General features: G+C 36.8%; 1 protein-coding gene across 3 annotated transcripts in view; it reads right to left on the bottom strand.

The window, feature by feature from the left end:
• Nucleotides 1-3,974: 3,974 nt before the first annotated feature.
• The window catches only part of jag2a (jagged canonical Notch ligand 2a), a 47,191-nt gene continuing 29,507 nt past the window's right edge, over nt 3,975-21,658 (bottom strand). For 2 of the 3 annotated variants that reach the window (XM_048205375.1, XM_048205377.1), the window contains 17 exons: nt 20,346-20,459; nt 19,439-19,485; nt 18,280-18,453; nt 18,042-18,192; nt 17,679-17,843; nt 17,472-17,585; nt 15,830-15,943; nt 15,632-15,745; nt 15,434-15,550; nt 15,177-15,204; nt 14,814-14,899; nt 12,151-12,264; nt 11,312-11,427; nt 10,769-11,023; nt 10,509-10,640; nt 8,597-8,750; nt 3,975-7,278 (listed from right to left, as the gene is read on the bottom strand). In XM_048205375.1, the coding sequence (XP_048061332.1) occupies nt 6,824-7,278; nt 8,597-8,750; nt 10,509-10,640; nt 10,769-11,023; nt 11,312-11,427; nt 12,151-12,264; nt 14,814-14,899; nt 15,177-15,204; nt 15,434-15,550; nt 15,632-15,745; nt 15,830-15,943; nt 17,472-17,585; nt 17,679-17,843; nt 18,042-18,192; nt 18,280-18,453; nt 19,439-19,485; nt 20,346-20,459 (2,450 nt within the window). In that variant the 3' untranslated portion in view covers nt 3,975-6,823. The remainder of the gene's footprint in view (nt 7,279-8,596; nt 8,751-10,508; nt 10,641-10,768; nt 11,024-11,311; nt 11,428-12,150; nt 12,265-14,813; nt 14,900-15,176; nt 15,205-15,433; nt 15,551-15,631; nt 15,746-15,829; nt 15,944-17,471; nt 17,586-17,678; nt 17,844-18,041; nt 18,193-18,279; nt 18,454-19,438; nt 19,486-20,345; nt 20,460-21,658) is intronic. The other variant, XM_048205376.1, reaches the window with a different exon arrangement.

Raw genomic sequence — 21,658 nt, 5'->3', positions numbered from 1 at the left:
TGGGCCGCTTCTAAATCTCTGAACTCTGTGATGTGATAAAGTGCTATATGCTAGAAACATTGGTGGTGTCTTCAATAACAGTCCTGGAGAATGTTTAATGTAGACCCGCACAGCTCCTCATAAATGGCACAAGTTAAAAGAGGGCAGATCAAAACATGCCCAAGAATGCAGAGCAGGAATTTAATGATTAATCAGGATAATAATACAATCACTGTCCATTCAGTTTCTCAGAAACTCACGCCTTAAATGCCCAAATATTTGTGCTTGAAGCAAATTGAGTTTTTTTTGGTTTTTTTTGTTTTGCGATGATATTCAACATTTTTGCAGTATGTCATTATATGGTTTTAAACCACAGATAGGAATGAACGTTTACGAACAAGGAGAGTTTCGATTGGCAGCTGTTGTAGTTTTTTTGCCAGCACTAGATGAATGAAGTTCAGTTGAGAGCAAGAGGAATTCTGGGATGTGTTCAATGCCAGCATGGAGTCTTAAACCCACAGAGGGTCTTCAGCAGCTGTTTCCACAAACAATTAAGGTATTGAGACAAGTGAAATAAATCCTTTGACTAATCTTTAGTCTCCCATTGGAAATCCAAGCATGGATCCCTCAGTGTTTCATAAACTAAAAAATGTCCAACACTTTAACAGCCTCAACACAGGCTGATAAAAGTAGGCACTGTAAAAAATGATTGGTTCCTTCCACTTTTACTGAGATTTGCATGTGAAATGTTTATGTACTGTGTATTTGTATTTTATATTATTATTTTTATATTAAATGCAGATATGTTAAAGGATTAGTCCACTTTTAAATACACTTTTCCTGATTAATTTACTCACCCCCATGTCATCCAAGATGTTCATGTCTTTCTTTCGTCAGTCGAAAAGAAATGAAGGTTTTTGAGGAAAACATTCCAGGATTTTTCTCTTTACAGTGGATTTCAATGGCTACCAACAGATTGAAGGTCAAAATTACAGTTTCAGTGCAGCTTCAAGGGCTTTGAACGATCCCAGATGAGAAATAAGGATCTTATCTAGCGAATCGATCGGTCATTTTCGAAAAAAATACAACCGTTTATGCTTTATAAACAAAATATCACATTGAACGTACTTTCCGCTTCCGCATTCTTCATAACGCATGTTCTACGCCTTCCCTATTCTACTTACGGAACGAACGCGGCGCCAGTTTCGTTTTTTTCCGTAACTTGAATAGGGAAGGCGTAGGACATTCAGCGTAAGCGTTATGAAGAATGCGGAAGCGGAAAGTACGTTCAAGGCGATATTTTGTTTATAAAGCATAAACGGTTGTATTTTTGACCGATCGATTCGCTAGATAAGACCCTTATTACTCATCTGGTATCGTTTAAAGACCTTGAAGCTGCACTGAAACTGTAATTTTGACCTTCAACCTGTTGGTAGCCATTGAAATCCACTGTAAGGAGAATAATCCTGGAATGTTTTCCTCAAAAACCTTAATTTCTTTTCGACTGACGAAAGAAAGACATGAACATCTTGGATGACAGGGGGGTGAGTAAATTTATCAGGAAAAGTGTATTTAAAAGTGGACTAATCCTTTAATTAGAATCAGCCATAAAATAAAGGATGAAAGCCTGAAAAATAAAAAAAATGTCAACATGCCAACATACCATATATGTAATATACAAATATGGCAACACTGTTGATAGAGTTGTTTTCAAGACCTTATTTGTACTTTTTTGTACACTGTAAAAAAGGCAACAACTTATTTTCCAGTATAGAGGACCTTTTCAGTCACAAATACAAAGAAATGTGACTTATTTGAAGTATAAATATAAAACCCATGTTAGACCAACAGAATTTTCCCAAATGTTGTCCCAACTAGTCAAACATACTAGTCTTAAAGAATTTCATATTGAAAAAATGAACATTGCTGGAATGTGTAAATATCCCATCAGGCATTGCAGCATAAATACTGTTATAGCATTATGATTTTGCTGTTTGCTGATTTGATTTAAATTTTTAATCAAATTTTTAGTTATTGTTGTGTTGTGATGTGAACAAAAGACTCTGTAGTTGGCTGAAGGAGGCATTTTGCATTTACCGAATGCACAAATTCAAATTGACAAAACATAGTGTTATTTAGGACAATTATTAAGACAACAGTTGAGCGAACTTAAACATTTTGAGTGCAGACAACTAAAAAACAAGATCCCTATTTACAGCATTTAGTTTCAGATTTAGTTTTTCCCTCTTTGTCATTCTCTCTGCTTATAAAACAGGAATTTGAGGTTTACCTCAGGTTTCAGGTACTGAAGTCCGAGCTGCCAGATGCCTGTTGGCAGCTTCCTCTTTTGGCAGAACAAATGTGTTCACTAAATTCTTTTCTTTATGTCTGTGCTTGCATCTCAGATTGTGAATCTGATACCACTGCTGACTCAGCACGGAGCTAACATCCAACAAATCAAAGCTCGCTCACTAATGCACACACGCAGAAGTACGTACAGTACATATAAACCTACTACTGTTGACGTTAGAAGTCAAGTACACTTACTGTCCCACCATACAGTAAGCTTACCAGCACCTGCTCTCCCAATGAAGTATATATTACAGTACGCAGAGAAAAACACTCTCCTAAAATAGACAGCTTTCCACTACCACAGACGTGCTTCAGAGAGCCACAGGATAAAGTCATTTAAGCCCAGAGTTCAGACCAAGGGCACCGGGCCACCTAACAGGACCTGAGAGTGTAAAACCACAAACGGTGTTTATCACAGGACAATCTTTTTGTTAAGAAAATCCTGTTTTTTCTACAAAGGAAATAGAATAGGAACATGATTGAAACCCAATCTTTTGATTAGCTGTTGAGTGGTTGATTGTAGCCATTTGTGGTGTTTGATATCATAGATGTAGAGCAGGGCTCTTCAGCTCCAGTCATGGAGGGCCAGTGTTCTGCAGATTTTAGTACCAATCTTGATCAGTCTTGATAAAATTTTTTAGGGTTAGAGCTAAACTCAGAAAGACACTGGCCCTCCAGGATTGGGGTTTGAGAGCCCTGATGTAGAGAATTATAAATAAAATAAACATAAGAATGAGATTTTCTCATTTTTAAGTGGGTATAATCTTACACTCACCCTAAATGTCCATTAAGAGTTCAAAGAAAACATACTGTTAAAAAAAAAAAAAAAAAAAAAATTAAAATAGCTCTAAAATAAAATATTTCATTTTTAAAGCTCAGAGCTCAACCACCCAGTCACTGTCATTGTATAAACTAGCATAAACAGCTTCTTTTTTTCACTGAAGAAATCATATGGAAACAATATGAGGTTGAGTAAATGACAAAATGTTAATTGTGAACTGCATTCAAAAGATCTTTTTGTTGTTTTTGAAAGAAAGTCTCATGCTTACGAAGGCTGCCAAATAATTTGATAAGTAAAAAAACTATATGTAATTGTTTTGTGAATATGTAATTTATTCCTTTGATGGCAAAGCTAAAACAATGTTAAAGTCTTTACTGACACTTTTGATAGATTTAATACATCCTTGCTGACCCTAGACCTTTACTGGTTGTCTGAATCATAACTCCTAATGCTACACATTCCAAATCTTTGAAGCCCTCCATCACCTAAAACTCCTTCACATCCTCATCCTCCAGAGAGATCTGATAATCCGAGGTCAGTGTTTCTGAAAAGAAATGGAAATATGGGTGTGTCTTTTTTTTTTCCTTTGGGAAATTAAAGCCTTGGGTCCCAGGATGAGTTAGAGCAGGTTAATCTTTAAAATGAGTGATACACATCGTTACTCTGACTGAGTCAAAACAAAACCCTTGTTATCAGCCTATTCAACTTTGAGGATTCTTCTCCAGCTTTGGATTTCACTGTCATGCATGATGTCAGCAGCTGACAGATGAGTCCTAAGCTTGTATTTTAGGTCTTCTTTTAAATGAAAAAGTTAAACAAATACGTAATAAATACTACAAATGAAATGAAAGTGTAAACCTCATAGGTACAAAAGTCTTTAATAAATACTTGTTGGGAAAATCAAACAGATGTAACAAATGAAATGCCAGATTCAGTGCATGTAGAACTAATCACAGCCAGTAATAATGGACGTTTGGAGTTTGAGGTTTTTTTTTTTTTTTTTTTTACCTGTATTGTGTTTCAATTCTTTTATATTACAATAATGAAAATGGCATGATTCAAAAAGTGAATACATCTGAATTACTATCACATTTTGCATTATCAATTTTTTTCTATATGCAACTCATATATTTTTCTGCACTAAAGATGCCAAATGAAACATAAATTGTTCCCTTCATTCAGCCACAGCAACATGCACTGATACAAATTTCCTGACGTTCCAGAAACCTTGAAAAATTGCATTTGATTTGACCCCAATCAAATTTGACAGAACAGCTCATAAATAAAGGAGGGGAAAATATACCCCAGCCACCCTAAATGAGGGAGGTTTTCAGATAACATAATTAACTCTTTACTCATTGTATTCTTTTGTAAAATGGTATTATAGTAATATAGTACCATTTTTTAAGTTTTCAACACAATACTCAGAAGATACACTTTAAAATCAAGTGTTTTCTGTTCTTGACGTGGGTCATTTCATGAAGAGACTCTGGTCTGTTTGTGGTTCAGTTTGAATTGTAGCGTAATACCAAGCAATGATGTTCTGAAAACATTTAAGAATAAAAATAATAAAAATCTTCCAAAGTCTTCCAACATCCAACTTAAAAGCCAGACAGTCTGGGACACTAATATAAACACATAATTACTCCATGACTGACAGTGGCTTGAAAATGCAGGTGTTGGACTTCTCCAAGGAGACAAGTGCCACTCGGACACGCAGTATATTTTTTAGTCTTTTCGTTTTTTAGTCTTCTTCCAATGAAGTATTTAGACCTTCAGAAGTAGTGATCAGTGACAACATTTGTCGTTGATTTTTACTTTCAGCATGGTCAATGTGTCCAATCCCAAGTCGACATTCATTAGGAAAGTCATAAAAAAATAACACAGATAATCTATTCTAACATGAAGACAGATCATCAATGTTTAGAGTATTTCCCCACAGACTAACAGCCTGTGGCCATTTTACATATTTATATATAAAACATTTCCTGGCCAACATAAATAAAAGGAATGACATTGTTGAAAAAGAGAGCGGCTGAAGGAGAGAATAAGAAAAAGTAATAATAATTCTAAGAATGACAATAATAAAAAGGTGTCACATAACTTACTAAACTCAAATATACACAGCTATGTCTTTTTTCACTATTTACATATGTACATATGCATATTTTGTCATTATAATGAATTATCTCTTAGTAATTAAAGAACTAAAATAAATTTCCTCTACTGTGTGACCAAAAAGCCAAATGTTTTGGGACAACACAATAGTGCAGAGTGAAGTGGCCCTTGATTTTTTACATTATGACTGTTCTGTCATGTGAAAGAACACAAAAAATGAGCTATAATTTCACCTATCAAGAGCTGAGTGAAAGTGTATCAGTCAGAATACTCTTTTACTGTCTGGACTACGAGTACCAATTCCCAAAGAAGGTGAATTTCAATAAAAAAGTAAACCTTTTATCTCAATAGTCTTAAGGCCAATTCACACCACACAGATGAACGCCAACAAACAAGTTGCCTGTTGGATTTAAAATTTTATGAAAAATAACTGTCATGTTCACACTGCCCTAACAGACACCAACAACCGCTGATTGAACATGTTCATTCGGGTAAAAACAAACCCCAACCAATGCCAAAACACACTGATCCAACAAAACTTGTTTGTTGGGTGTTTGTCTGCGTGGTGTGAATTGGCCTTTAAAGGGATAATTCATCCAAAAATGAAAATTCTGTTATCATTTACTCACCTTTATGTCATTCCAAATGTCATTCTCTCTCTTTTCTGTTTATAGAAAGTGAATGAGGACTGAGGCTTTCAAGCGCCATAATTACAAAAAGCACCATAAATGTATCTTTAAAAAAGCCTTCAGTGAATATCTTGACATCCGCCCTAGATCTCCTTGGTGAGAGAAGTAGAGAGTGTCTGATTCATGATCTGACAAACAGACCAAAATTTGACATATGGCTCCAAAAGACTACTAATATTACATACAAATGTATTTTATGATACTTTGATGATACTTTATGCTGCTTTTGAGCCCCTTTTGAAGATGAAAACTCCAGTTCCTGTGCGATTAACTGCACTCTTATGTTAATTTTTGTGTTACACAAAAGAAAGATGGTCATATGGGTTTAGAATGACAAGAAGGTGAGTAAATGGTGACAAAATCTTCCTTTTTTGGGTGAACTAACCCGTTAAGTGTGTATGTAACATTTGTTAACAAAAACAATAAGAACCAACATGTGAGTATCATCATTAAAAATGTATATAAAAGGTGTAAGAACTATCGTGAAGGTTTAATGAGGCACTTGAATATATATACCTCTGGAAGATTTAACAGCTCCTAACACTTGACTTTGGGCAGGTCTGGACATAATCAAAAACACTTTAAAGCTGCCTATCGCTGATTTCTCCTCAGCCCCAAGGGTCAAAGGTCTCGCCACTGTTCACAGACATAATCTCAAAGTTCAGCCTTGTGTAAAAATGTCCTTCTTTTAAGGAAAGTGAGTGCAAGTGTAAACAAAAGAAAAGGATTTTGAAAACCATTCTCTGAAAGTCTGATTTGCTGCATTTATGTGACACAAATCCCTGTTTCATTTGACTACACGATGAAAAAAGGATGAAAAACACCAATCGCACAAGCCCCAGATGCTTTCAGATCAGTCAGTGAAAAAAAATACTTATATGTTTTTCCAGTTTGTCTGGCTCTTTCATACGTAATGATCTTTCATGTGCTCGTTCACATTGTTCTTGCAGCGGTTGTCTTTGCTGCTGTAGTGTGTCCTGTGTGGCTGATTTTGGGCTGTAGTGTGTATAGTGTACACTGCATCCCCTTTCGAGTACGCGAGAGATGAGCACTTATGCAGTACTACCCCTCTGTCACTCTCTTCATCTCCCTCTTCCTCCTCGTCCTCTCGCTCGGCTCCGTCTCCAACCCGATCCAGAGGGTAAAGCAGGTTCTTGTTCTCCTGCAGAGGGTCTGTGTTGTCTTTGTGAGGTGTGCGAGTGCTCAGTAGTGTCCCACGCTGGTTGTTGATGCTCTCTTCCATCTGCGTGTCCTCTCTTTGTCTCGCTTTCCTGCGTCTCCGGAACCACCACACGCACACAATGACACATGAGATCCATAATACCACAAATAACACACACAGCAACGGGATGAGGTAACCTGTAGAGAGAGACAAAAATTAATCCAAGAAGCACACACACACATCTTATGTATATATATATATCATTATTAACATTTCTTATCATTATCAATGTTGAAAACAGCTTAATGTTTTGCAGAAATCATGATTCATTTTTCAGGATTCTTTGATGAATAGATAAAAGCACAGAATTTATTTGAAATATAAATCTTTTGTAACATTATGAATGTCTTTGTCACTTTTGATCAATTTAAAGGTGCCCTAGAATTAAAAATTGAATTTATCTAGGCATAGTTGAATAACAAGAGTTAAGTACAGGGAAATGACATACAGTGAGTCTCAAACTCCATTGTTTCCTCCTTCTTATATAAATCTCATTTGTTTAAAAGACCTCCGAAGAACAGGTGTATCTCAACATAACACCGACTGTTACGTAACAGTCGGGGTGTACGCCCCCAATATTTGCATATGCCAGCTCATGTTCACGGCATTACACAAGCCAGTATTAACGTCTGGATGTGCACAGCTGAATCATCAGACTAGGTAAGCAAGCAAGAACAACAGCGAAAAATGGCAGATGGAGCAATAATAACTGACATGATCCATGATTACATGATATTTTTATTGATATTTGTAAATTGTCTTTCTAAATGTTTCATTAGCATGTTGCTAATGTACTGTTAAATGTGGTTAACGTTACCATCGTTTCTTACTGTATTCACGGAGACAAGAGCCGTCGCTATTTTCATTTTTAAACACTTGCAGTCTGTATAATGCATAAACACAACTTCATTCTTTATAAATCTCTCCAACAGTGTAGCATTAGCCGTTAGCCACGGATCACACCCTCAAACTTATTCAGAACCAAATGTAAACATCTGAATAAATACAATACTCACATAATCCGACGCACGCATGCAGTATGCATGACGAACACTTTGTAAAGATCCATTTTGAGGGTTATACTAGCTGTGTGAACTTTGTTCGAGGCAAGCGCGAGCTCCGTGGGCAGAGAGCATGAGAATTTAAAGGGGCCGCAGCCTAAATCGGCGCATTTCTAATTATGCCTCAAAAAAGGGAGTTAAAAAAATTTATTAAAAAAAATCTATGTGGTATTTTGAGCTGAAACTTCACAGACACATTCAGGGGACACCTTAGACTTATATTACATCTTGTAAAAAAACGTTCGATGGCACCTTTAATGCATTGTTGCTGAATAAAAAACAAACAAAACTAAACATACTGACCCCAAACTTTTGAATGGTAACATCAGAAAGAGGATAAAAGAGTGAAAATGAATGAGCAGGTGAAAAGAGAAGGGACACACATCTTACTCACCAACTTGGGGACGCGGGTCCTGAGTGTCAACTCTGACCTCTCTCACGGCCAACAGTAACGTGCTGTTGTGAGGTTTGGACAGAACATCAATGATGGAGCGGACAACATCCTGTATCTGAGCTCGTCCCTCAACAAAGTCGTTTTGCTCATATGACTGAGGAAAACAAAAGAAAGAGAATGAAAATTAATGAAACTAATTAGACCAAACCAAGTTACAACACTAAACAATTATATCACTTGTTGATAAACTCGAAAACAACAGTCAATGTAATGGTATTTGGCCCTAATATCTAAGTACACAATGGAAGACTATCTTTAGACAGTCACATAAAAAACACCAACAAAGAGCCATACTGTCAAGGTACAGATTTAACAGAAAGAACCTCTCTATTGAAACAGGAAAACATGACTGCCATAGGAATACAGATTGCAACATCCAGGAAAAGTTCAACCACAAATGAAACCAATAAAACACACATTTGATTATGCAGCAAGTAACGAAAAAGTCCCTGTCCTAAAAAGGGAAAATCTAATTTGAACCAGGAAATAAATGGAGTAATAATATTATTTTATTATTTATTATTTGTTATTCTCTTTGGTTTTAATTTCATAAGAAAGCACTCTAAAATTAAAACTGAAAAACTAGAAAAACCTACAGTCAGAGAAGAGGGAAGGAGGAATGATGGAGGCATGTTGAAATGACTGAGGAAGAAAGACAGCACAAAAGAAATTTAGAGTAAGACTTGCTAGATCAGAAATGAAAGTTAAACCTAACTGAGTTATTCACCTTTCCCTTAAATTTCATGATCAAGCCACATGTAATTTTTCTGTGGTAACAGTCAGGGTATAACCACACTGGATTCAACGGGGGACGTCCCAGTGCTGAGCTTATAACATCAGCACAAAGCAAAGTCTTACAAGAGCTCACACCATAAAAGGTTACCGCTCCTTCTCCGGAAATCTTTCAATGTTACAACATAAATCTTAAGGGCATTACAACATCGCAGAAAGAGTAAAACTAAGATTCTGGCCATTAAGGGCTTAAAGTAGAGGAACAGACTTTTCCCCAAGAGTCTGCATTACCACAGCAATGGTCTCAGAGCGAGTGAAGGAGAAAAAGAGAAAGATGAGAGGGTGTAGAGCAGGACAGGTGAGATATGTTAAAGGTGAAAAGCTGGATTTTTTAAAAAACTAACATTTAGATAAACACTAAAAGATACAAAAAAGAATCGAATTTTACAAGCCATCTGACTTAAAGTGCCTTTTTTGAAGGAGTGCAAACTGGAGGACAGACAGGAAAATGTTTTAAAGCAGAAACGAGATGGAAAGAGAAATAAACACTCCAAAGTGAAGGAAAACAGATGTGATGGTTTCAGGAAGAGCATGTTATTGGATGAAAAATCAGTATTTTGATACACACGGTTTTATGCTGCCTTCAAGTATTGTCAGAGTGATTGCTTTTATGAGACAAGTACACATAAAAGTAACCACAGTTGTGTTTAGCAGCAGGAAACTTGGGATTTTCTTAGAGGCCCAACTTTCCAAGTTGAAGGCGTGTCCATTAATAGGAGATGCTAATTGATCATAAAAAGCTTTTATTGTGAATGTTAACTGTACTATTACGTACTACTTATTTACACTTTTTTTCTGTGGCACACAAGACAAAAACATAGATAAAGCATCAATTAAAGTGCAAAAGATACAGTAAAGTGCATCATTTTACACAGTATCTATTTGCTGTCATGTGAAAACGGCTACTATTAAATAAACAATGGTGTCAAAGTTAAATCTTCATCATTAACCATTTATTTCTTAGTAGCTCTGAGACTGAACATGGGTACCGGGCTTGTTTACAACAGATGAGGTAGATTTCATAGGATTAAAGACTGACGGTTGAAGAGAGTGAGCTCACCATAGCAACCTCCACAGCATTATGGTTGGACGGTGATTGGTCACAAAGAATGAAAAGGGTGTGGTCTTTGGCCAGGGTTCGTGTGATTGGCAGATACGTTAGCTCTGTGCAAACACCTTCAGCAGTTGTGCCCTGTTAAACAAACCCACGAACATGCCACAAATGTTGGTGTTTTGACTGGAAATCATGTTTATCTGAGATAATAAGTAGTGTATCTGTCTTTCAAAACTTTCAGCATTTACTAAATGAAAAACGCTTACCTGCGGGACACTGTCAGAGTCAAATACAAGCGTAACATGAGCACAGTTATCATCTAGGTAGCCGTTGTTGGGTAGGCACCGAGTGCGGATGGGCTGTAGACTTTCAGAGGTGGAGCATAACCCCAGCTGACTGCAGGGTGGACGAAGGCAAGACAGAACATCATGCGCTACACACTTCTGTCCTAGTGGACACAGGGGGTGCTGTGGCTCACTGGAGTCTGACTGCAACATGCAGGGCTGACGACCACAATGCACCTGCAGTCACAATAAAAAAAAAAATCAATGAGGAATCTATATCGAGATAAAAATACATAATGAATACAATTAATTATTCATTATTCACAATTAATGCAAATAAAATCTACATGGAGGTGTCATTTACTTTATATTTTGCGTTTGTGAGATTGATATTTTATGTTTGTGAGATGCATTTTAACCTTTTTAAATCCTTCCAACATTAACATTTTACACTGCTTGTGACTAGAATTGTACTGTAAGTATTAGGTTGGTACAGTAGCATAGTCTGAGGTAGATAGGACTCACTTTAGTGCATCTGATGTTTCCATTCATGCACTGACAGCTGTTGCACCCATCCTCCCAACGATCACCGTGATGAAGCTGCAACCCCGAGCGATCGCAAGCCTTCCCAACACCAATGACTACAGATGACAAGAGATGGAGAGGAACACAGAGAAAGAAAGAGAGATCAGATCCTGAAAGTCACAGTACCATTCAAAAGTTTGGGGTCAGTAAGATTTTTTTTCTAAAATTATTACTTTTCTTCAGAAGGGATGCATTAACTTGATCAAAATGTGACAGTAAAGACATTTATAATGTTTAAATAAATGCTTTTCTTTTGAACTTTATATGCATAGAAAATTCCTGGAAAAATGTATAAAGGTTTCTACAAAAATATTAAACAGCACAACTTTTAAATATTGATAATAATAAGAAATTTTTGATGCAATAAATGCATGAGATGAAGCAGAGACATCTGTTATATGTTGTACATAACTGAGTGTTGCATGACTTGTAATAATATGCATCATATAACAATATGCCATCATTTTAATAAATAAATAATCATAACATTTTACTTAATGCTTTTTAATGTGGGAGGGACAATTAAATATTTCGCTGAATTTAGCTGTTTTTTTTTTTTTTTTACACATTTCATTTTTTCCCCACAAATGTTGATGGAGCCCATGCAGTAACGCCACAGACCCTTGTTAAACGCTGTTGAAACAGGCAATTTAGTCTGGTCCAGTTTTGTTTGGCTCAAGTTAAGGTGTGCTCACACAACATGAGTAGACAGCAAAGATATTCAACACTTCATTTCTCATAATGCAAACAAGTAGGGTGGTCTGTCAGTGGGAACTCACACTCCTGGCAGCGTGGTCCAGCTCGTCCCACTGGGCACAGACAGCGATATCCATTAATCTCATCCACACATGTGGCTCCATACGAACATGGAGAGGACTGACACTCATCTATGTCTGAGATCGAGTCAGAGACAGAAGTAGAGAGAGTGTGTTAGAGTCGCAATGTAACTAAAGTAGTGACGGATCTTTTTTTTCTGTACTGTGACATACGTCCGAGTAAAATGGATAATCAAAAAAGAAAAAATTCAATTCATCGGTTTTTGATTTGATGGAGCAGTTCTGAATGCGAGCTTGCAGTCAATTGTAAGAAAAAGACAGGGCTTATGCAGACTATATGATTGTAGACAGAAAGAAGTCTGTCATTTCACAGGAAGACTGACATTTTGATAAAAAATTATGAGGTCAACAACAACAAAAAAAAAATTTAAAAATGAAAAATATGCATGGATCACAATAAGATAATTTAAATGCATTTAGAAAATAGATGAATAGGTAAATTTCCATTTCAAGTGTGTAGTTTTTGCACCACTAGCTGCACTACATGGAGTGCATTAGTGTCCACCCACTTTTTCAGCAGCGTTGGTAATATTTTCTATTCATTTTTCCCATAGGGATTTGTTAAAGCCAAAGCCAAACAGCTATGAGGAGAATTACAACATTACAACCTTTTATTTGAAGCAAAAACGTATTTGAAAATTAGACAAAAAGACAAATGTACATGACTGTGTATTAAAAATGATAGTAAAATATAAACTAAAATGGCTGATATATATATATATATATATATATATATATATATATATATATATATATATATATATATATGTAAACCATCTATACAGTACCCTCCACAAATATTGGCACTCTTGGAGGCTGTGAAAATAAATTTGCATTGTTTATCCTTTTGATCTTTCATTAAAAAAAAAATCACAAAATTCTAACCTTTCATTTAAGTAAAACAATTGAAAATGGGGGCAAAAGCTCATTATAAAATAAATGTTTTTCTCTAGTTCACGTTGGCCACAATTATTGGCACAATTATTGCAATGTCCGTTTGCCAAGATAACAACTCTGAGTCTTCACCTATAATGCCTGATGAGTTTGGAGAACACCTGATAAAAGATCAGAGACCATTCCTTCATGCAGAATCTCTCCAGATCCTTCAGATTCCAGCTCCATGCTGGTGCTTCTTCTCTTCAGTTCACTCCACTCATTTTCTATAGGGTTCAGGTCAGGGGACTGGGATGGTCATGGCAGAAGCTTCATTTTGTGCTCAGTGACACATTTTTGTTGATTTTGTGTTTGTTTTGGATCATTGTCCTGATGGAAGATCCAGCCGCGGCCCCATTATTGGATCAGGTTTTGAGAAACGGTCAGGTTTTGATTTTTTTATCTGTTGGTATTTAATAGAATCCATGAAGCCATGTATCTGAACAAGATGTCCAGGGTCTCCAGCAGAAAAATAGGCCCACAACATTAAAAGATATAGCAGTATATTTAACCGTGGACATGGGGTACATTTTATCCATGTGTGCACCAAACCCATCTGGTGGGTTTTTCTGCCAAAAAGCTCTTCTTTTATTTTCATCTGACCATAGAAGCCGGTCCGGTTTGAAGTTCCAGTCATGTCTGACAACTGAATATGATGGAGTTTGTTTTTGGATGAGCGAGGAGGATTTTTCTTGAAACCCTCCCGAACAACTTGTGGGGATGTAGGTGCTGTTTGGTCTTTTTTTTTTAGGCTTTCTGAGACTCAAGACTCAACTAATCTCTGCAATTCTCCAGCTGTGATCCTTGAAGAGTCTTTGGCCACTCACACTTTCCTCCTTGCCGTGCATTAGGACGATTTAGACACACGTCCTCTTCCAGGTAGATTTTGTAACATCTTTAGTTGATTGGAACTTCTTAATTATTGCCCTGATAGTGGAAATGGGGATTTTGTGAAGCTCAACAATCTTTTGCTGCACATCAGAACTATATTCTTTGTTTTTCTCGATGTGATGAATGATTACGGGAATTTGGCCTTTGTGTTTCCTCATGTTTATACTCCTGTGGAACAGGAAGTCATGGCTGGATAATTTCATGTTCATGATCACCCTGATGTGCTAAAAAATGTAAATATGAATGGGAATATACTTCAGAGATATTTTACTCATAAGAATTTCTAGGGGTGCCAATAACTGAGGCCAACGTGTTTTTGAGAAAAACATTTATTTCATAATGTGATTCCCCCCCACTTTCAATTGTTTTACTTCAATGAAAATTTAGAATTTTGTGAATTTTTTGAATGAAAGATCAAAAGGAAAAAAATTGCATATTTATTTTCACAGCCACTCTTGCTCAAATTTACTAAGGTGCCAATATTTGTGGAGGGCACTGTGTGTATGTATCTGTATATATAATTTTTTTTTACAGCAAAAATGATATATACATAGTATTTTAGAGCATAAGGAGACAGACTTTTTTAAACATTCCACTTGTAAATTAATAATTAATATTTTCATATTTGTATATTAATTTGATTAATATAATTATTTTATGTTAAGTATTTCATCTTAAATGTTTTAACAATAAAAAAACTTTGTCCTGTCATGAATATTCATAGTTCTTGCTGTATCATTTAATCATGCTTACACACAGTATGTGCAGATGTATTTACTCACTGATGCGACAGTCAGGCCCAGCAAATCCTGGTGCGCACTCACAACGAAACCAGTTGACCCCGTCCACACACTGTCCCCCATTATAACTACAGAGAGAGAGGGACAGAGAGGCAGCATCTGAGTAATACATTTTTGATCTTAACTGACCTGCATACCAAGATAAAGATGCTACAGGCGCATTAACTAGTAGGCCCTCAAACTAGATGTAGGAGTTTAGACATTTATAGTTTCATTAAGAGATTCACTAAGTTCTGCCAAAGATTTGTGAATGACAAGCTCAGTTGTTTGCGTGAGTGATTGTTATGTTTTTTTGCTCTCCTTTCTGTACTTTTCTTCACTTACTTTATCTATTGCATCACTTACCAGGGATGAGGGTTGCAGTCATCAACATCTGAAAACAGAATGAAAACAGATCTCATGAAGGCAGAACTACCAAAGGATATATCAAAACTAGACCTGTCAGGGCAAATCACAACCTGCCAGTGCCAGCACACCTTAAGGCCAATCAAAGCTATACATGTAGGAGTAAATCACAATTACAAATGCACAAGGTTTAGTTAGAGGATATTTTTGGACAAGAGAGAAAGCTAGGGGAAACAGATAAGTGGGCGTGGTCTTACCCTGAGCACAGGTAGGCCCTTCCCATCCATCCTTACAGACGCAGGTGAAGACGCTGCCCCCTCCAATACAAGTCCCGCCATTTAGACACGGACCGGATTCACACGAGCTGTTCATGGCTAGAGAGAGAGACAGAGAGATAGTGAGAAAGATACAGACTAAATGAGCTCAACATGGAGGTGTTTTGGTTTCTGTCTCACCCGTGTTACAGGTACTGCCACCCCAGCCGGAAGGACACGCACATCGGAACGAGTCTCCGTGATCGTAGCACGTTCCTCCGTTAGCACAAGTACTGGAATCACACTGATTGTCTCCTGTAACAACAAATCCACTTTGAGTGCAGGCACATACAGTTGGTGTCCTAAAATGAAAATATATTCATTCATGCATTCACTTACGTGAGTTACACGTCTTTCCTTTCCAGTTGTCAGTGCAGCGACAGTAGAAATCATTCAGCAGATCAACACAAAAACCTCCATTTAGACAGGGATCACCACTACACTCATTCACGTCTGAAGAGAAGATTTAAGATATATAAGATTATATATAGAACTTTATACATACTGCTAAAACACATAAACCATATTCCGGTATTGATCCGGTATTCAAGCGGACTCGGATCAGTAATGTCAAATCTCGCTATAAAAACAAGCAATCGGTATAGAAGACACTGTAACGTATATGTTCCGTTTGTTCTGTTCCTGTTGCCTTAGTTCTTTAGTTAGTTTCCCTGGTTGTTAGTCAGTTCCCACACCTGTTCCGTTTTATCTTTAATTACAGAAAAAAATCAATTCAGTTTATTTTTACAATTCACTGTGGATTATTTGATAATTCAGTCGCAATATTGACGCAGGCTTTGCAAACAGACTTTTACAATATGTATTTGACAGCAACACCACAAACATGAAAGTAACAGTGTTCATTCTAATGCCTGATCTGTGATCTGATGTGTAATTATTCAAGTTCAGGCAGATTTTCTTTGTCCCAAAATCGTTTAATACTGCTTTTGCATCAGTAAATCAAGCCAGTGACTTCACATTGTTCCTCTTAGTAGCATGAAAATAATCAGATTTTTAAATTGTGATTAAATTACATACAGAAAGCAATCAAAGTACTCTCCCTTTACAATAGCTGAAGCTGTCAATCACACAGCGTGAGTTTATCTGGACATTTGGCAAAACTGCCGTTACTGACACTGTTACCTTGCACAACGAAGCTCTTAAGCTAACGTTACTGTATTCACATCATGTTTGCTGTTAGTTGTGGTGAAAGCATTTCGTGAGAGTGCAGGAATCGAGTTACAATGATGAGATCACTACATTCACACGGTCAACATACTGTCTGTCATCGGCTCAATGCTCATCACTGCAACCTTTCATGTGATGGGAAAAGATCTAAATATAATAAGGCTATAATCAACACTTTTCAGGATTCGTTAATCTAACAAATTCATTAATTCATTAATAGTAAAAGTATCCAAGAGTGTTCCACATGTATTCCACATTTCAAATGCAAAGATATCAGCCAATCACAGCAGTGGGCATTTACATTGAAGTCTCACAGCAGACACGCCCCTTCAAACAGAGCGTTCAAGCCAGAGGGCTAAAATCAGGATAGAAAAATGCCTTTTATTTCTAAATTATGACAATTTTTGATGTGAAAATCATACTAACATTATAAGTGCACCTCAGGAAACATGATAAAATAATAAAAAAATTCCACTTCATAACCCCTTTAATATTCTTGTGGATACCCTGATGCATTTGTGAAGACTTGAATAGAAAGTTTATTTGAAATAGAAATCTTTTGGAGCATTATAAATGTCTTTCCTGTCACTTTTGATCAATTTAATGTGTCCTTGCTGAATACAGTATTCATTTATTTTTTTTTAAATCTTACTGACCCCAAACTTTTAAATGGTAGTGTACAAACGACTATCTAAATTAATAAATGAATCTCTCTCTCCTCATAGGACTAAAGCTTTTAGAACTCCACTACTGTAAGAGACAATAGTTAAGCATATAGAGCTGATGTTTTTACCCAGGTCACAGAGTTGCCCATCAAAGCCATCAGGACAGACACAGCGGAACGAGTCGATGTCATCAATGCATGTTCCTCCGCTGTTACAAGGATTCGATGCACAGTCATTTATATCTGGGAGAGAAAGCAGAAAAGAATGTTGCATGTATGTTTATATTGAAGGTTTGATAATGGTGTGCGTATGTGGATGTGTGTAATATTACTCACTCTCATGACAGTATGTGCCAGTGAATCCTGGTTGGCAGGCACAAGTGAAGTTTCCTCCTGACTGGCTGATGCAGCGCCCGTGAGGACCACACACATTTGATAAGATGTGTCGTACCGCTTTTTCTGTGCCATTGGTTGTCACGGCAATAGTACAGCTGTCAATCACTAATAGGAAAAACAAAACAAGATTAAACATGCTTGTAATATTAGGATCTTTAAGAGCATAGGAAGTAAAAAAAAAAACACATAAAAAATAAAATACAAACATAATCTTGTTGTTGCCAGCGCTGTGCTCTACTACTTGAGCTACAGGAACATCATAACATAAATTTGATCAGACCTTCAGTGAGGTCTTTGGTGTACCTTGGCAGGTGCTGGTCTTGCAGTGGTCTCGTAGCTGACTGCATGTTTTCCCCTCATATTCATCTGTGCAGGCGCAGTAAAAATCTCCCTGCACAGAGTGACACTGGGCTTTATTCTGACACGGGTTTGGACTGCATAGATCCACCTGCACCTGCAGAGAGAGTGGGAGAATGAGAGAGGAAATGAGCGACTGAGAAAGAGAAAGTTCTTTGTGTGCATATGAAATTATTGCCCTCACCTCGCAGTTGGTTCCAGTGTATCCGTACTGACACTCGCACTCATAGCCCGTGGCTAGCGAACGGCACCGTCCGCCATTTTGACATGGGGAGCTTGCACACCTGCTCTGCTGCACTTCACAGTGTCTTCCCATAAATCCCGACTGGCACTGGCACAGGTAACCATGACGACCATCCTAACAAATACACACAGAAGTGGAGATGATTCACAGGTGTGCAGGGCAGAGGCCCAAATAAGCTTGTAAAAGTTAGGGAGTACATAACCAAGAAATTATGATCTACTCTGACATAAATCTCATTCCATTGTATTTTCTTAAAGGGATAATTCATCCAAAACTGAAAAAAGAAAGTGACTTACACTTTTGTGTGTGGAACACACACACACACACACACACAAAAAAAAGATTTTTTTGAAAAATGCTAGAAAAAAAAGGTTTTGGTTGCCACTGACTAAAACACATTTCTCAAAATATCTTCCTTTATGTTCCACAGAAGAAAAATTAGCCATACATGTAACTGTCCCTTTTAGAACAACCATGTCCCCCAAATATGCTTAATTACCTTATAGGGTTATTTTTATTTTTACCATTTGCATGCTCACACCTGTGCCATATCTACAAATTCCTTGAGAACAGAAGAAAGATGTTATCCTTAATCTCAGTGAGAAGTGAAACTGAATTTACATTCAGGGAAGCAATCGGTTGCAAAATCGCTATGGTGTGAGTTTAGCTTGTTTGTGGTTCATTTCACAGAATTTTGCTATTTAAAAAAATAAATTTTCTTACAGTGGCAAGCAACATCAAGAGCAATGACAACCACAGTGAATAACACATGTAAGCTACAACAGATATTTTAACAAGTCAGAAAGGGAGGTATTCACTAATGGCTACAGTATATTCAGTAATGAATCTGGCTCTTGATTGCATCATTTATTTTCACACACTGACTGCATTGTTTACCTAATTAAATTATGCAAATCAGATAACAATGCAAACGCGTTTGGGGTGGATGCAGTACATTATGCCTAAATAAACCAGATTGCGGATGATTAATAAATAAGATGCAGGTTTCTGTACCGAAATACAGCACACAAATGCTGTGCAAGTGATTCAACCCAGAATGTCTAAAAAGACATGCCAAATAAAACAGAAATATGCCCACCTGACAGGTTCCTCCATTCTGACACTGACCGTAACAGCTGTTGACATCTGTGAAATAATCATCAACACAATCAGCATAACGTTCTGCTCCAATATGTGTAAAAACAAGGAAAAAGAAGAAATCAAGAGTTTAAAATGGCTGTTAGACATGCGAGAGCAGGCAGAATAACAGAACACATGCACAGTTAGGAGAAAACTTTTAGGAGACAAAGTAATACTACAGAATAACTGAAGACAGAAAATACATCACTTCCTTTACAAGTTTGTTTCTATTGAATACATAAATTCCAAAGTCTGTGCTTGTTGCTTTTTTTTTTAACATGGAATTGAAAATGTTTCAAAAAGGACACAAAATTACAACAAAAGCATCATAAAAGTGGTCTTCTAAAGCTATATGATAACTTTGTGTGATGATCAGAGCAAAATGTAGCAGATTGAAGTGCTTCTCCTTGTAACGATCATGAGAAAAATGTCTGATTTATGAACAAATAATTTCTTTGAGTCAGTCATATCAATTATTGTTTGATCAAGTTTGATACAAAATTGGTCTGAATTATTTATTCACAAACCTCACTTTTGACTCAATGATTCAGTCACAACGATTTACACTTTAGGTGAAAATCAGCAAATATTGGCTTAAATTTCAGTCCATTTGCCATTCAAAGCTATTGTATAGTGGAAGAGAAAAACTCTTATGGGTTTGGATCAACATTAAGATAAGCAAATGATAACAATTGAATTTTTTGGGTGCACGATTCTTTTAAAGCTGTTTTTCTGCATCATAAAAAGCAAATCAGCTTTAATCAGCATTAGAGAACAAGAAGAAGAGCAAAAGTTTGCTGCAAAAAAAGAGGGAAAAAGTATGAGAGATACAGACTTTGTAGACTTTATGGAGTTTGTATACTGACTGATATTACAGTTCGGTCCCGCCCAGCCTGGGTAACAGTTGCAATGATATCCACCAATTAGATTTTTACAAGCATAAGCATTTAGACAAGGTTTCCTCGTACACTCATTCACATCTGTGTGAGAGAGAAGAGGAGGATGAGGGGAGCTAGAGATAGCATGGGAAGATCAAGCCCCACCACCAAGCACAAGAAATCAGTTGTGTCAAGTCATGTAAACAAACTCAGATTCTTATGATGTACCATGGCAAATACACATCCTCTGTGCTAACAGCTTTTCATTTAAAGGGATAGTTCACCCAAAAGCGAAAATTCTGTCATCATTTACTCACCCTCAAGTTGTTTCAAAAATAGTGGAAGTAAATAGTGTCCATCAACTGTTTGGTTACCGACATTCTTCAAAATAGCTTCTTTTGTGTTCAGCAGAAGAAAGAAATTCATACAAGTTTGTAAAAACTTGAGGGTGAGTAAATGATGACATTTTTGGGTGAACTATCCCTTTAAAAGCATCCAGACACCTTAAAACAGTGGTTATGATCATTTCGATAGCATGAGAAGGCAGTATTACAACAAATTTCTTTTCTAACCTGGATATATGTGTGATTTCTAGACCTGGAAAATAAATACAATCTAATAACTTCGTGGGCATTTTTATAATTAATTGATGTCAATAATGATATAATAAAATATAATAAAATTCATTAGTAGTAATAGTTTTATTTATTTTTAACTCTAATTATAAAAATTATAAAGACATTTCTGTTGTAAATTACAATTGCATTATGAAAAATAGTATTTGATATTTATAATAATCAATGTGCTGCATGCTTTACTCTTCTTGAAACACTTTTCACAGGGAAAATGTGTTTTATGTGTACATGAGTATGCAGTGTGTATCAAGTGAGCATATTAAAGTTGTGTGGCTACGTATATGGGACCGATGTTGTGCCCTGGATGAAATCGAACTGCACAGGTAACTCTGCCTGCTCCACACCTGAGACCGGAACACTACCGGAGAAACCTGACCCGCCCCCTATAACCAGACACCACAGCTACAATTCCACACTTCACTTGTTTACAGGTTATAACGCATTTCCTGTCGCACTAGCAGCAGCAGCAGCAGAGTAAAATACTTCCACCACACCCCTTTTGAGCTTCTTTCTCCACCCCATGATCATTCTAATATAGTACCGCGAAAAGATAAATTTAGTCCCCGTCTTGGCAGTTGCCAGGCCTGTTGATATATTTAGCTTTACTTAAATCACCTGGGTCTGGTTACACATAATATTCAGCTATCTGCCGTGACCGCACAGCCT

The sequence above is a fragment of the Megalobrama amblycephala genome, linkage group LG10 (genome assembly GCF_018812025.1).
Source record: "Megalobrama amblycephala isolate DHTTF-2021 linkage group LG10, ASM1881202v1, whole genome shotgun sequence".
In the NCBI taxonomy this organism is placed as follows: Eukaryota; Metazoa; Chordata; class Actinopteri; order Cypriniformes; family Xenocyprididae; genus Megalobrama; species Megalobrama amblycephala.
The sequence above is the reverse complement of the archived record's forward strand: the minus strand, read 5'-3'. Positions and strand labels throughout refer to the sequence as shown.